Raw genomic sequence first — 13794 nt, forward strand, 5'->3', positions numbered from 1 at the left:
TTTGTTCTTTTTTTCGTATATTCATTTTTTGCCTGGAATCTGTGTCACTTATAGTCAGTAACCAAGTGTGAATGAGGACTGCTTATCAATTGGTAATGTGGCAGCTCTCGAAGCCAATGTGACGATACTTTTAGGTAACCAATGATAGTGAGAAATTGCAGTTTGTGTTTAGCATTGAAATTATTTTTTTCTGTTTTGAGTTTGCTCCTTGGTTAATGTTAATTGCTGTGAACAAAGCGATTGTGATTTTTGCTGCTGCAGATCGTTGATGGCTGTTTTCTCAGGTACACAGCATATCGCGAGGCTGAGATTAGCTGAGGGCACGAGTTTAAATTCAGGGATACAAAATGCATTGCCCGCCGCAGTTCAGTCATTTATCACTTAAAATCAGCTGTCGCCAGAGCATCTTACATGTCCAACATATCTCACAGCAGCCACTTTCAACATTGTCCTGTGTTACACATTAACAGAATTTGTGAAGAGACCCACCATATACGTTTTCATCCGTAACTGAGTAATAGCCGACAATGTGACAATACTGTAGTGGCAAGTGACAGACATCAACTATCAAGGAATTTTAATTGGACAAATGTGCACGTCATAAAAACACAATATGTGACACACACACACACACACACACACACACACACACACACACACACACACACACACACATGCATGGCTACTTTGTGTTGGCTAAATACCACTATGTCTACAGAACTGAGTTTCTGCTGATGTGATTTGCAGCTTTCTGCATATGTTCCGTTTGTGCTGGACTGCGCGCGCAGCTCAGTGTACAAGACGCGCGTCCTGGCCGCTCAGGCCCTCGTTCCACTAATCACCCCGGATGTGTTCGAGGACACTCTGGACCGACTGTTTGGTGAGCTGCGAGACATGCCAGAGGATGAACTCAACTATCGGCATGGTGTGCTGCTGCAGGTAAGGCCGTCTCACTCATTCCCCAACTGTTATCTAAATTTATTGGATCCAACAATTCCATTTTTATGCATTGCATCAACATTCGTATCAGTAGTCATCACCTGACTGTCGGTATGTTGTTAAAAACTCACAGTCTTGCAGAAATGTAATATTTTTTTCTACTTTTTATATTCCCATCTCATCCAAAGTATTCAAAATTAGTAATATGAAGGTAGTATGATAAGCTGGTGCATTTTTATGGTTCTTGTTCTATAACAAGCACTTAATGCCAGTGATTCTGTCAGTTGTGTTAAATTACAAATTTAACTAATACGTTTGTATATATCAGTACTTAAACAGTGGAAAATTTGAACTTTCAAGTTTACTTGTCACATGCTCAGTGTCTTCTCTACAAGTTGAGAAAAAAATCTTAATTCTTACTGTTACACCAGTACTTATCTTGATAGAAGGATGCGTCAATTTGACACTAACATCTTTAACTTAAATTCTTCTTATAAATGTTTATGGAAAAATCATACAAATCAGTCTCCATGTAACAAGTTTCTTGTGGCTTCTGCCACATATACATTTATATTTTTGTAACACTTATATCATAACATAAGTTTACAAAGTTAACTTTATACTGCAGAATAATTTTGTTTGTGCACGACAGGGTCACAAACAAAGATGCGATTTTTGTATAGGTCATATATCAAGTTCTATTGATTACAGAAATAAGGGCTCAAGTATTTTGGATAACCTGTGGCTAGCAACTGTTTGTATATCGGAAGCTGGGACATACTGTAACTGTCCTACAGTACGGGCTTAAAATTTAAACATTACTCAATTCCTCCAGCCCAGGAAAAGTGAGCAAATCAGTTGGGTCTTTTTGCATTTGGTGTGGTCTAGGCTAGGCTTTAGATTGCTTACAAAAAAACCATAGGGTGTTGCTGAGGAATCCTTTATAAACCATGATTTTTGAGTACGAAAAGTAGCTGGTGTGGGGCTGACTGGAAAATTGTCAAAATATTTACCATATGTTCTTGAGATGATATTCTCAGGTAACTTCAAAACTTTTTCTGATGTCAGTATCTGTTTCCAAAATCTGGAGGTCCAAAGTTAATGCACTTATTTAGAAAATGGCAAAACCAGATTTTAGCTTTTTTTGCGCCATAGGCTGCATTAATCTAAATAACTACCATAGCAAATGGCTGAAATAGTAATTTACACTCTTGAAACATTTCTCTAGAAATGCTATTTCTCTGTTTTCAAAAATCTTTATCCCTTATCAAGATACACCCAAAAAAACCATGAATTTTTGTGTACCGAAAGTACCAGTTGTGAGTACAGCCACTACTGTCGTTCCTATTAAAGGAAAATCATCGAAATTTTTACTGAGGCATAAACTTAGTTTCAGCTGACGTAGTGAACACATGGCAAAGGTTCTGAAGTCACGCAAGGATCACCGAATTATGCATTTAGCCAGCAACTTTTATTTATTTATTACCAATAAAACACTGACTCTGTATAATAGGCACTTCCCACCTATATGTGCTGTCTTTACCTGGAAATTATTGGATAGCACCGCTTGGTGGCATAAGTATGTTAAAATAATTTTTTGTGTCTCACAAAATTCTTTGTACTTTCAAATCAAAAGCATTTATTGGTCTTCTGTAGGAGTAGTCTAAACAAGTTGTACATTTTTATTATGTAAAGAAAACTCGAGTGGATGGGAAATGATTTTGTATTAACCTTAAATTATGCCTACTTACTTGTTGTTTGTGTGCGTCATAGTATGTAAATGTGTCTCAGTATATGAATAAGCTGCCAAAACGTAACTAACCTACAGAATTTGTTTTATATAGGCAGCACACCCTGCTGTAACAGGGAAAATAAGGGAACCAGCTGAAAAATGCTCCTGTCAGAGCACAAAAAAGGCAAATATGCTTCTCTGTAAAAGACTCCAACAGAAGAGTGGGGAACCAGTTGTCTCATTCTGCTGACCTCACCAAACATTTTGGCATGCGAACATGTTCATACTTTTTTATGTTGAAAGAGAGTAGCAAAGAGGCAGTGACGGGGGAAGAGAAAGAGAGGGGAGATGGTGATGATGGGAGAGAGAAAGTGGCAGTGAGAGAGAAAGCGAGATGAATGGGGGCCAAAGAGAGAGGAGATAGTGATGTTCAGTGGGAGACAGTGGCAGTAAAACAGAAAGGGGGGTGGATGGAGATAGTAGCAGTGATAACAAAAGAGAGAGGAGACAATGGAAATGGAAGAGAGAGATGGTGGAGCCCATAAATAGGCTTGGGTTTCTTGCCACCTCCCACCCCCACCTCAGCCTAGCAGACTTTGACACAAAAGAATTCGTAGTATGCATTTCATTCCATCATTAGCTGGTTGATACACCAACCAGTTTTCGTGGTTATTATAAAAATAAAACAGTCATAGTTGCAAAGCTATTTTTATTGGATGATGAATTCGCCATTGGTAGGCATCATCAGACTATGTAAAGCTGTCAAATGCAGTACACTGTACCAGCTGCCAAATCTTTATGTCAGCCGTATACACATAAAAAACTCAGGATGAAAATTAACTTTGCAACCATAACTGTTTGATTTTTAATTTAACAAAAGACTTTGCCTACATTCTCCCATCACCTGTACACACGTGTTAGAATTTCCCGGAGTAAGGATCAAAATCCCGAGCAAACCATCCCTGAGGACATGTGTTAAGAGGAGACAATGATGGTTGAAGGCAAAGATGACAGACTGTAAGTGAGAAAGAAAGAGATGGTGGCATCGAGTAGATGGGGAGGGGGGGGGGGGGGGGACGGGACAAAGATAATGGCAGTGGGATAGAGAGACTGTGAAAGTGCAGAGGAGGAGACATCGGTAAGGAAGAGATAGAGAAAGGGATAAAGACAGTGACAGCAGGACAGACAGATAGGAAAAGTGCTAATGAGAAAAAAAGGAGACAGTAGGAGAGAGACAAGCATAGATGGCAGCAGTGAGAGAGATGTCCAGAATTTGAGAGAGTGAGTGAAACAATTTAGTGTTTTCTATGTTAAAAGAGAGAGAATATGTTTGCATGCCAAAGTTTTTGGTGAGGAAGGTGGAATTATGATTGAGGCAGCTTGTTCCCCACTTTTCAGCAGTCTCTTCGAGCATATTCACCTTTTTGTGCTCTGACAGGAACATTTTTCAGCTGGTGGTATTTAAACCGCAGAAAACTGAAATTTGTTCATTTATTTCAGTTGAGAACTTTGTTTGATTTCACTCAACTAATATTGTTCTTCAAAACTCACATTTTCTTCACAGCCAGCAGCCAGCGTGAGAAAATGCATATTGGCGAGCCAACGGAAATGGTCTCTTCCACATGACAACAGCCAGGGAGTTGTCATCCAAAAGAGTGCAGCATCAGAACCACTCAATGCAAATGGAAACCTGAGAACATTTTATGGAATGTTACCACTGTGAAATTCTGTATTCTTACATTGTGCTGAAAATGAATGAGAAGGAACAGCAGAACACCTGAGTAGAGTAGACACACGTGAGGCCAACACCAATGCAGTTTACGACATGATGGTGTCCGGAAAGTGGGTCCACTGTTTCCTGCACTTGAGATTAAATTAACTCAAAGGAATTGACAAAAATACTGTAGAACTGGACTAAAAAAAAAGCAAAGCCTTTTGAAGTGTAGATCAAGAGATAATGACTGAAGAGATGGAAATTAATGACTTGGGAGATGGAAATTGAAACAGAAATTGGCAGGTGAATTCTAGATAGACTGAGACTGAAGATGTGAGCTTATACTGAAATTAGCTGTGCTAATTTGAAAGGGTTAGGTGTATTACGAGAGCAGGTCCTGCCTATTTGTACAAAATGTGAATTAGTCTTTAACTTTTGTTGTTCTGTCATCCTCAGCTGTGCGTAATATTAAGTTGATTATTTTTAGGTCACACCCATCTATGTGCAACTTAATGAACCCAATTTTATAATGCCACAGAAGTTTCTGCTTTAACTTTTGAGAGGCATCAGTGGCAAAGTTTGTAACTGCTGCTCTACATGCATGCTTCGTTTTCTGGTTTTAAGGCTGTTCTTCTGCTCCCTGTCTTGCAGTGTGCTGTGACAGGGAATTTTTTTTTAGACTGGAAGCAGAACAGCAGTCTCAAAACCCACAAATAGAGCACACAGATCAGCATAACCTGACAATTATTGGTATAGACTCTTTTGAAGTAAGATTTTTGTTTTCCAAAAATGGGTGGTGCCTGGCTCCGCATTTATTTATTTATTTAATTCCCCTCCCTTCTGGAAACAGGCCAAATTTGTACCATCAGAAACCAAAGGATGACATCCACATACTGTGTTGTTTCCTCAACGAATGTTCGGAGGCCAGTTTTGGCAGCAGTCTCAAGAAGCTTCAGTGGAAGTCCTGGCAATTGTTGCTGGCTCATAAGCAGAGGCGAGACTTTTCACATTGATACTTGTGTTGTTTGTTCCCATTGTTTTCCAGGGACACTTGTCTGCCATGTTTTGGTGGTCTTATCTAGTAACAGATTGAAAGGGATTGGAGGCACCCCATCAGCTCTCACTCAGCCACTGCCAGTCATAAATACTTTTTTGACTTTTACCAGTTTGAAACTGTGACCTGTGCATTAACCCCCCAGCTCGCCTACCTCATCTCGGCGACTCCTGCAGAGCTGGCATCTGAGGACAGCTTTGCCGGCCGGCTGACAAGTCGGCTGCGCACCACAGAGCCGACGCGTGCACCTTGTCTCTGCCCGACCGCTGACTCGGCGCGCCTCGCCCTCCTGCAGGCCGCAGTGTCCCGGGTCAGCACGAGTGTCAATGCATGTTTCCGCTCGGATCTGCGCCGTGAGCTGTCTGCTGCACTGGGACTCGAACGCAACCACGAGGAGCGTGCGGATGGGAGTGGGCGGGACGACGAGGATCTGCCCTCTTGGTCGCCAGGTGTGCCTCAGTACGAGAAGGCAGCCACCAGTCTACTACTGTACCTCTCCGGTAGGAAGCAAAGTTTCTCACTATACGCTTACCAAGCTCTGTTTACCTTTAACTCCTCATATTTACATTTACATCGATGTCTACGTGGCTACTCAACAAATCTCACTTAAGTGCCTGATGGAGGATTCGTCGAACCACTGTCACAATAATTCTTTGTTATTCTAGTCTCCAACAACGCACGAAAAGATTAACACCTATGTCCTTCTGTGTGAGCTCTCATTTCTCTCATTTTATTACGATGATTGTTTTCCGCTATGTAGTTTGGTGTCAACAAAATAATTTCGCATTCAGAGGAGAAAGTTGGTGACTGACATCTCATGAGAAGGTCCCGAAGCAATGTAAAACACTTTTGTTTTAATAATTTGCACCCCAAATTCTGTATCCTGTCAATGACACTCTCTCCCCTATTTATCAATAATAAAAAACATAGTGCCTTTCTTTGAACTTTCTCGATATACTCTGTTAATCCTAAAGGTTCCCACATTGTACAGCAACACTCCAAAAGAGGACAGACAAGCATATTGTAGGCAGTCTCTTTAGTAGATGGGTTGCATCTTGTAAGTGCTATGGTAATAAAATGCAACCTTTGTTTCACCTTCCTCACACCATTTTCTATGTGTTCTTAGAAATTTAAGTTGTTTTTATTTGTTATTCTTAGGTGTTTAGTTCAATTTATGACCTTTAGATTTGAATGATTTCACGTAACCCAAGATTAACAGATTCCATTTAGCATTCATGTGGATGATGTCACTCTGTTCGTTATTTAGGGTCAGTTGCCAATTTTTGCAACATGTAGATATCTTGTCAAAATCATTTTGCAGTTGGTTAGATCTTCTATAATGCCTTTACTAGACAATAACTGACAGCATCATCTGCAAACAGCCTGAGACAGATGCTCACATTGTCTCCTAAATTGTTTCTATAAATAAGGAATAACAGTGGGCCTTTAACACTACCTTGGGAATAACAGAAATCACTTCTGTTTTACTTTATGACTTCCTGTCAGTTACTATGAACTGTGACTCTTCTGGCATGAAATCATAAATCCAGTCTCATAACTGAGATGGTATTCCATAAGCACCCAATTTCATTACAAGCCGCTTGTGAGACATGGCTCATAAGCCTTCTGGAAATCTTGAAATGTGGAATGAATTTGAAATCCCTTCTCGAAAGCACTCTGCACTTTGTGTGAGCAAAGAGCTAGTTGTGTTTCACAAGAACAATGTTTACTAAATCCATGTTCACTGTGTGTCAATAGACCGTTGTCTTCAGTGTAATTCCTGATGATCAGACACAATATATTTTCCAAAATCCAGCTGCATGTCGACATTAATGATTTGGGCCCATAATGTAGGGGATTACTCTTATTGTCCTTCATTGGTGTGACCTGTGCAACTTTCCAGTCTTCAGATATGGATCTTTCATTGAGTGAGCAGTTGCATATGATAGTTAAGTATGGAACTATTACATCAGCATGCTCTGAAAGGAACTTAATTGGTATACAGTGTAGAGCAAAATACTTGCTTTTATTAAGTGATTTAAGTTGCTTCACTACTCTCGGAGGATATCTACTTCAAAGTTCTTCAAGTTGGCAGTTCTTCTTGACTCAAATTCTGGAATACTTACTTCATCTTGTTTGGTAAAGGATTTCTTAAGGTTGTGCTTAGTAACTCTGCTTTACAGCACTGTCATCTACAATATTTCTATTGCTTGCCACTAGCATACTTTATGTCGACCAGACTCTCTTTGGATTTTGAGACAAAGTTTTGTTATGGAAACTATTATAAGCAAATTTTCGACTTTCTGTAAAAGATCACTAGTATTGGGGATTTTTTGTTTCTTAAAATCGACATGCTTTTCTTCGTTGTTTCTGCACCAATGTTCTGACCTGTTTTGTGTACCATGGGGGATCATCTCTGTCACTTGTTAATTTATTTGGTATAAATCTCTCAATTCCTATCTATACTATTTCTTTCATTTATTTTTGGTGGGTTTGGAAGTTACGGTATTCGGTCTTGCTGTGGCAACCCAGTGTTCACTAATCCCTGTATTTATTTTGATGTTCGTTATTAGCTGAGGATGATTTGTTGCTACTAAGATGTCAAGTGTGTTTTCATAACTGTTTACTTATCAAGTGGACCCATGAACGATTGTAGGTCTGCAGCCTGTATGAATTTTTAAAGAGTGTCGTATTTCACTCGTGGGTGAACTAGATTTTATTCTGCTATTGCAGAATACTCTTACATATTTTTGATTGCTTTAAAAGTATTACTTTATTAGTTTTCATTACAGCTTTTAATTGGAAAGTGCCTGAGAATAACTTATCAACAATATAAGGGCCTAATATTTGCAGTTATGTAAGAGAGAATCTGAGAGACGCCTAAGCAACTATCGTGGAACCTGATCCAGTTTCAAGTTGGCTGTCTAACGATTTGCAGGGGCATTTCTCATGATTATTGACCAAATTTAAAAATTCAAAATAGTGTGGTAATCTCTTCATTGAGACGTATAACTTTATGTTAAAAGTTTAACCCAACAGGACAAGTATACCTGTGGATTTGTCTTGAGCCAGTGTAATTGATGGCATGCAAATGCCCAAACATTATTTGTCCAGTATTTGAGAATCAGAGCACTTAAGACTTCCAACAAACTTTATACATAATTTGAAACAGTAACAAACTTTTTCACTGACACCCCACACAAAATGATGAAAGGATTAAAGTTTACTGCTCACTGCATTTCAGGTGCTCATGCAGTAAAACAGCAGCATCAGGCATCATCTTTCAATTTCTTATTTCTGTATGACTAGCTGTATTCACAGCACAATTTGCAGACAGTGTCCATATATACTCGGAGCACTGAATGTACCTGTAGAATTACATCATTTTACGATACAAAGTTGCGTGAAAAACTAGCTTTTGCGTAATGTGGAACACAGATTACGCAGACTATTCATCCAGAGTTTGATAATGAGAGCACTTCATGACTTCCAACAAACCTTAAGGATAATTTCAAAGCTTTCTTATGTTTTTTCTCACTGGTGCTTAAAGTGAAATATTTAATGTGTTAATTAATTTGTAATAAGGTGTTTGAAGCCATTTTATATGTGGGTGTTTGATTCTTTATGGAATTCGGGGTTTACTGTATGTTTCTAAACTGTATGGTTGATATAAAGTGTTGCCTGTATCTTCTTACATATGTCAGGTCTTAACAGAAGCAGTGAATTAGCATCTACATCTACATAGATACCCTGTAATCCATCTTACAGCGCATGGCAGAGGGTTCCCCTACCACTACTAGCATTTCCTTTCCTGTTCCACTTGCAAATAGAGAGAGGTATGACTGACATACCAGTAGCTTTTGATGGCACTTGACAGAAGTGCGGCTACAGTTCTAAGAGTTCTGTTGCTACAGTGACCAGTGTGGATACTGGAAAGGTAATAGATTTACAGATTTTAACCAAACATTGTTATAAGTGTAAATCAGGGAATGAAGAAGGGCATAACTGTGACAGAAATTATGAAAGAACAAGTGGTGGTATGGAGGCCTCTGCAGCTATTGAAATTTTTAGTCGACCTGTGAACGAAAGGGCAGTGTGTTACACTAAGTTCATAGGTGATGGAGACTCAAAAGCATATAACAGTGTAGTAGCCATTGAGCCTTATGGTGAGAAGATTATCACAAAACGAGAATGTGTTGGTCATGTCCAGAAGAGGATGGGCTTCAGGTTCAGGAAGTTGAAACAAAGTTTGAGAGACAAGAAACTCTGTGATGGTAAAACCATAAGAGGCAGACTGATAGACAAAATGATTGATGAACTGCAGCAGTGTTGTGGGATGGTCATTAGAAATAATACTGAGGATTTGTTGAAAATGAAGCAAGCAGTATGGGCTACCTTCTTCGACAGACTGTCAACTGATGAAAAACCCTTGCCCTCCTGGACCAGAAACATGGTGCAATTACCACAATGCCCAGTATTCAAACAGTTCATACAGCCATAAACATTCCATCCCAGCAGCAGTCATGGATATCATGAAACGTATTTACAGAGACCTGACAAATCCTGAATTACTGAAGAAGTATGTGAATGGTCAGACTCAAAATCACAATGAGTCATTCGATAATCTTATATGGCAACATTGGTAGGGTGAAAGTGCTGCAGCATATGGGAATTACTCCTGGAGCAAACTGCATCAGAGAACTAGAAGTGATGGACAAGATTCGCATTGTTCAAGTAGAGTATGCAGCACAGTTGGCCACTAAGGAGTCCAGAAGGAAGAAAAGCAGAAAACACCTGGAAAAAGATCAAGAGGATGATATACAGTATGGTACAAGGTGCTTCTGAGTGACTAAAAATATAAAAAAATAACCATATATTAAGTGAGTTACAGTCTTTTAAAGCTTTAGAAGCTGTTCATGAAAATTTATATTTTCTGTTGCATTTTTCCCTAAATCTCAGAAACACATAGAGTAGAGTATTCAGATTTTCAGGCAGTAATAACATACGTATCCTGAGTCTACTGAACTAAAATGAGAACATAATGTTATGTATAATTAAAATTATTTAGAATAACATACAAAAGACTCACAAAATTTTAACCGTGTAATTAAAAAATTAGAGTTACAAAAGCAGTGGCTGAAATGCAATTATTGTAGTTCAGTAGACTCAGAACAGACAGTTTGATGTCCTATAAAAGTTTCATGTCAATGGCTACAATGGTTCCTGAAATACAGGGAAGCCAAGTCGCTAAATTTAACATCGTCGGGTTAGGGCATTCCAACTACCCTTAACATCTGTACAATTTTTCTAGATGAGGAAATGAACAGAACTTCTGCTAATAGAGCTTGTTCATTTATATTCAAAATTGGCATGAAATTTCCCCCTCAATAAAGGAAATGATTCATTTTTAAAAACCCCAGCCACAAAACATCTGAGAAATCTTGTATGATCACAAAATAAATATTTAAGATCATATTTGTAACAACTATTAGAAGTATATTGTCTTTGCAATATGTAGCAGTTTATGGTGTTTCCCACGCAAAAAAAAAAAAAAAATTAATTAATTAATTAATTAAAAGTACTAATTTGATGTACTCATTTCTCTTTAGGTCACTCCAGACAGTCACTCCTGGATATCTTATGGTTGTTACCGATTTCATTTGTTTTCACCAATAGTGTACAGTTTTGAATCTCTCTGCCTATTTATGTGAAATATGCTGTGCTTAATTTACGTTAGGGTCATCAGTTGTTAGTGTCTGCAGCAGTTGTCGATCCTGTGAAGGTCTTGCTGCAACCTCCCTGCAGGTAGCCGGAGCAACCCCGTGGAGCCTTTGCTCTGTACATGCTCCCACAAGCAGCACAGCATCTCCCCTCCCGCCCCCCTACGCCCACCCTTCCATCTCTCCCCCTTCCCACCCTGCCATCTCTCTCCCTTTCCACCCTGTGCATCCTCGTTACCCCTACCACCCACCAAATCAGTCCACTGTTCACATCAGACACAGTTGCCTGGAGACAGTAGTCGTGTGTGTGTGTGTGTGTGTGTGTGTGTGTGTGTGTGTGTGTGTGTTCGTGTTCTGTTTTGAAAGAAGGATTTTATCTGAAAGCTTTCGTTGTGTGTGTCTGCAACTCAGCACATTCTCAATGTGTTGAGTAGCAATGTACCCTTTCCATGTTACTGTTGTTCCATCCTGGACTTTCCGTTACTTGATTTAACTTAACGGCTTTCCTTCCATCCCCCAACCAAGTGGTGTTTTCTGTTGTTACTATTCTCTAATGCACTACTTTACACAGTGCCAGTCCTTTCCTTTCTCTTCTTTCCTATATTATATTGTCGCATTCCGAACTGTACACACTTTGACTTACAAGCCACCCTGTATTGACAGTCTCATCTGTACACAAGACTCAGCTGTGTGACTGTTGACTGTGTAGATTGCAGGTGTAGCATCTCGTGTCCCACATTATTCTCACCAATATTATTATACCTGGGCCTCCAAATTGCTCAAATTTTCTCCTTCACTCTCACATATTTTCGCATGGTTATCTGTATCTTACTGTGCCACATGAACTTCTTTTCACTCTGCACCTTAACACCCTTCCTCCCCCTTGCGCTATTATCTCTCTCTCTCTCTCTCTCTCTCTCTCTCTCTCTCTCTCTCTCTCTATCTATCTATCTATCTATCTATCTATTCCAGCATTCACATACTGATCTCAACTAATTCAATTACCCCTTCTGCCCTATGTCTTCACACACATCCATCATACAATCTGCATCCCACTATTATCGTCTGTTTTGTGTTTTATATCATTGTGTTTTCATATCAACCTCAGTTCATTTTCTCTTTTAGTATAGGCCCTACTCCCTCAGGTTTTACCTTTATTTCCTGTACTTCATCCATTTCTTTTTTATTGCAGTTTTTCCACATTTCTCTCTCTCTATCTTTTTTTTAAATCCTCAACTGTGCTTCCTACTTCTGTCTGCACCAATACAGAAACTTTTCTGTATCCCTAACTGGAATCCAGTCTCACATACCCTTCGAGTGTCGTTGTCTACCTTCTGGAATCCCCCCCCCAAATGATCGTACCATCAAATTACCCAACTGCAACCCCTCCTTTCACAGTGACCTCCATATGTTCAGATTCAGCCAGTTCATAGTAAAATCATGTAAATCAGCCCAAGCCTCCTTGCGGTACCTCCTTTCCATCCATAAAATTATCCTGCTCCGCAATCCCAAATTCCTGTATCTCATCTCTCACAATGAAACTCTTGCCCTCCACCTAAAAAAAAAGAAAAAAAAAAAAGAAACACCTCTCCAACCTGCTCACATCCTACTCCCACCTTGGACTGTCACTGTTCACCACCTCTACTACAGCCTCCAAACCTCCCCCACGTCCCCCCATAGATGACTAATTCTGCCTCACAGACATACCACATTTACCGTACTTTCAGAAACTCTCCGGCCACCATACAGAATCCAGAACCTAAACAGACATGTCTTCCAAAAGCCTGTTCCACAGAAATATCAGTCTTTGCAGTTAGACTCAACCCATATTCGATATTGAACCTTACCTATTTACTCCCTCATCCACCATCTGTGATCCACTGCCACTGCCTGCAAATCACCCCCAGTTGACATTCCAGAATTTCCGAACCTTGAATCTTGCCTAACCATCATTGCCCAAATCCCCTGCAGACCCTGCCACATTGGCCCCTCACTACAAATTCTGCAGGATCTCCAATCTCTTCTCAAATCCCTAGGTCCAAACTCCAAAAATTCTCCCAAATCAGTTTCTCTCTTCACCTCCACCATTCCCCGCACTCCTGCCATCTACATTCTTCCAAAAGTCCAGAAACACATCCACCTAGGACACTCCGTTGTGGCCTGTTAATGTGTCCCCCACAGAGAGTACCTGTGCTTTCGTGGGTCAACACCTTCAGCCTTTTACTGTAACTACCTTTCTCTATTAATAAAAAACAGCAACCATTTCCTCCATTGACTCTCCACAGTTTCTCTTCCTATACCAACAGGCACCCTGCTCATTACTGTCAATGTCATCTCCTTTTGCACTAACATCCCCAATGCCCATAGCTTTGCTGCTGTTGAATTCTACTTTCCCAACATCTTATTGATTCCAAACCTACAACCTAAAATTTCCTTCTACCAGGGCCAATGATATCTTCCCCCTTCATAAATTCTTTGGAGGCATCACTTACAATCAAATCCATGTAACAGTCATTGGCACCCACATGGCACCGTCCTGTGCCAACCTGTCCCTAGGCCATCTACAGAAATCCTGCTTAACCACCCAGAGTCCCAAATTGCTTGCATGGTTCATATTAATTGATGAACTCTTTAT

At 39.8% G+C, this 13794-nt stretch overlaps 1 protein-coding gene across 2 annotated transcripts in view; it reads left to right on the top strand.

Annotated features, from left to right (window-relative positions):
- Positions 1-13794, top strand: part of LOC126292220 (thyroid adenoma-associated protein homolog) — a 193366-nt gene that overhangs the window by 128592 nt on the left and 50980 nt on the right. For both annotated transcript variants that reach the window (XM_049986086.1, XM_049986087.1), the window contains exons 21-22: positions 748-939; positions 5585-5939. In XM_049986086.1, coding sequence (XP_049842043.1) covers positions 748-939; positions 5585-5939 — 547 coding nt within the window. The remainder of the gene's footprint in view (positions 1-747; positions 940-5584; positions 5940-13794) is intronic.

The sequence above is a fragment of the Schistocerca gregaria genome, chromosome 9 (assembly GCF_023897955.1).
Source record: "Schistocerca gregaria isolate iqSchGreg1 chromosome 9, iqSchGreg1.2, whole genome shotgun sequence".
In the NCBI taxonomy this organism is placed as follows: domain Eukaryota; kingdom Metazoa; phylum Arthropoda; class Insecta; order Orthoptera; family Acrididae; genus Schistocerca; species Schistocerca gregaria.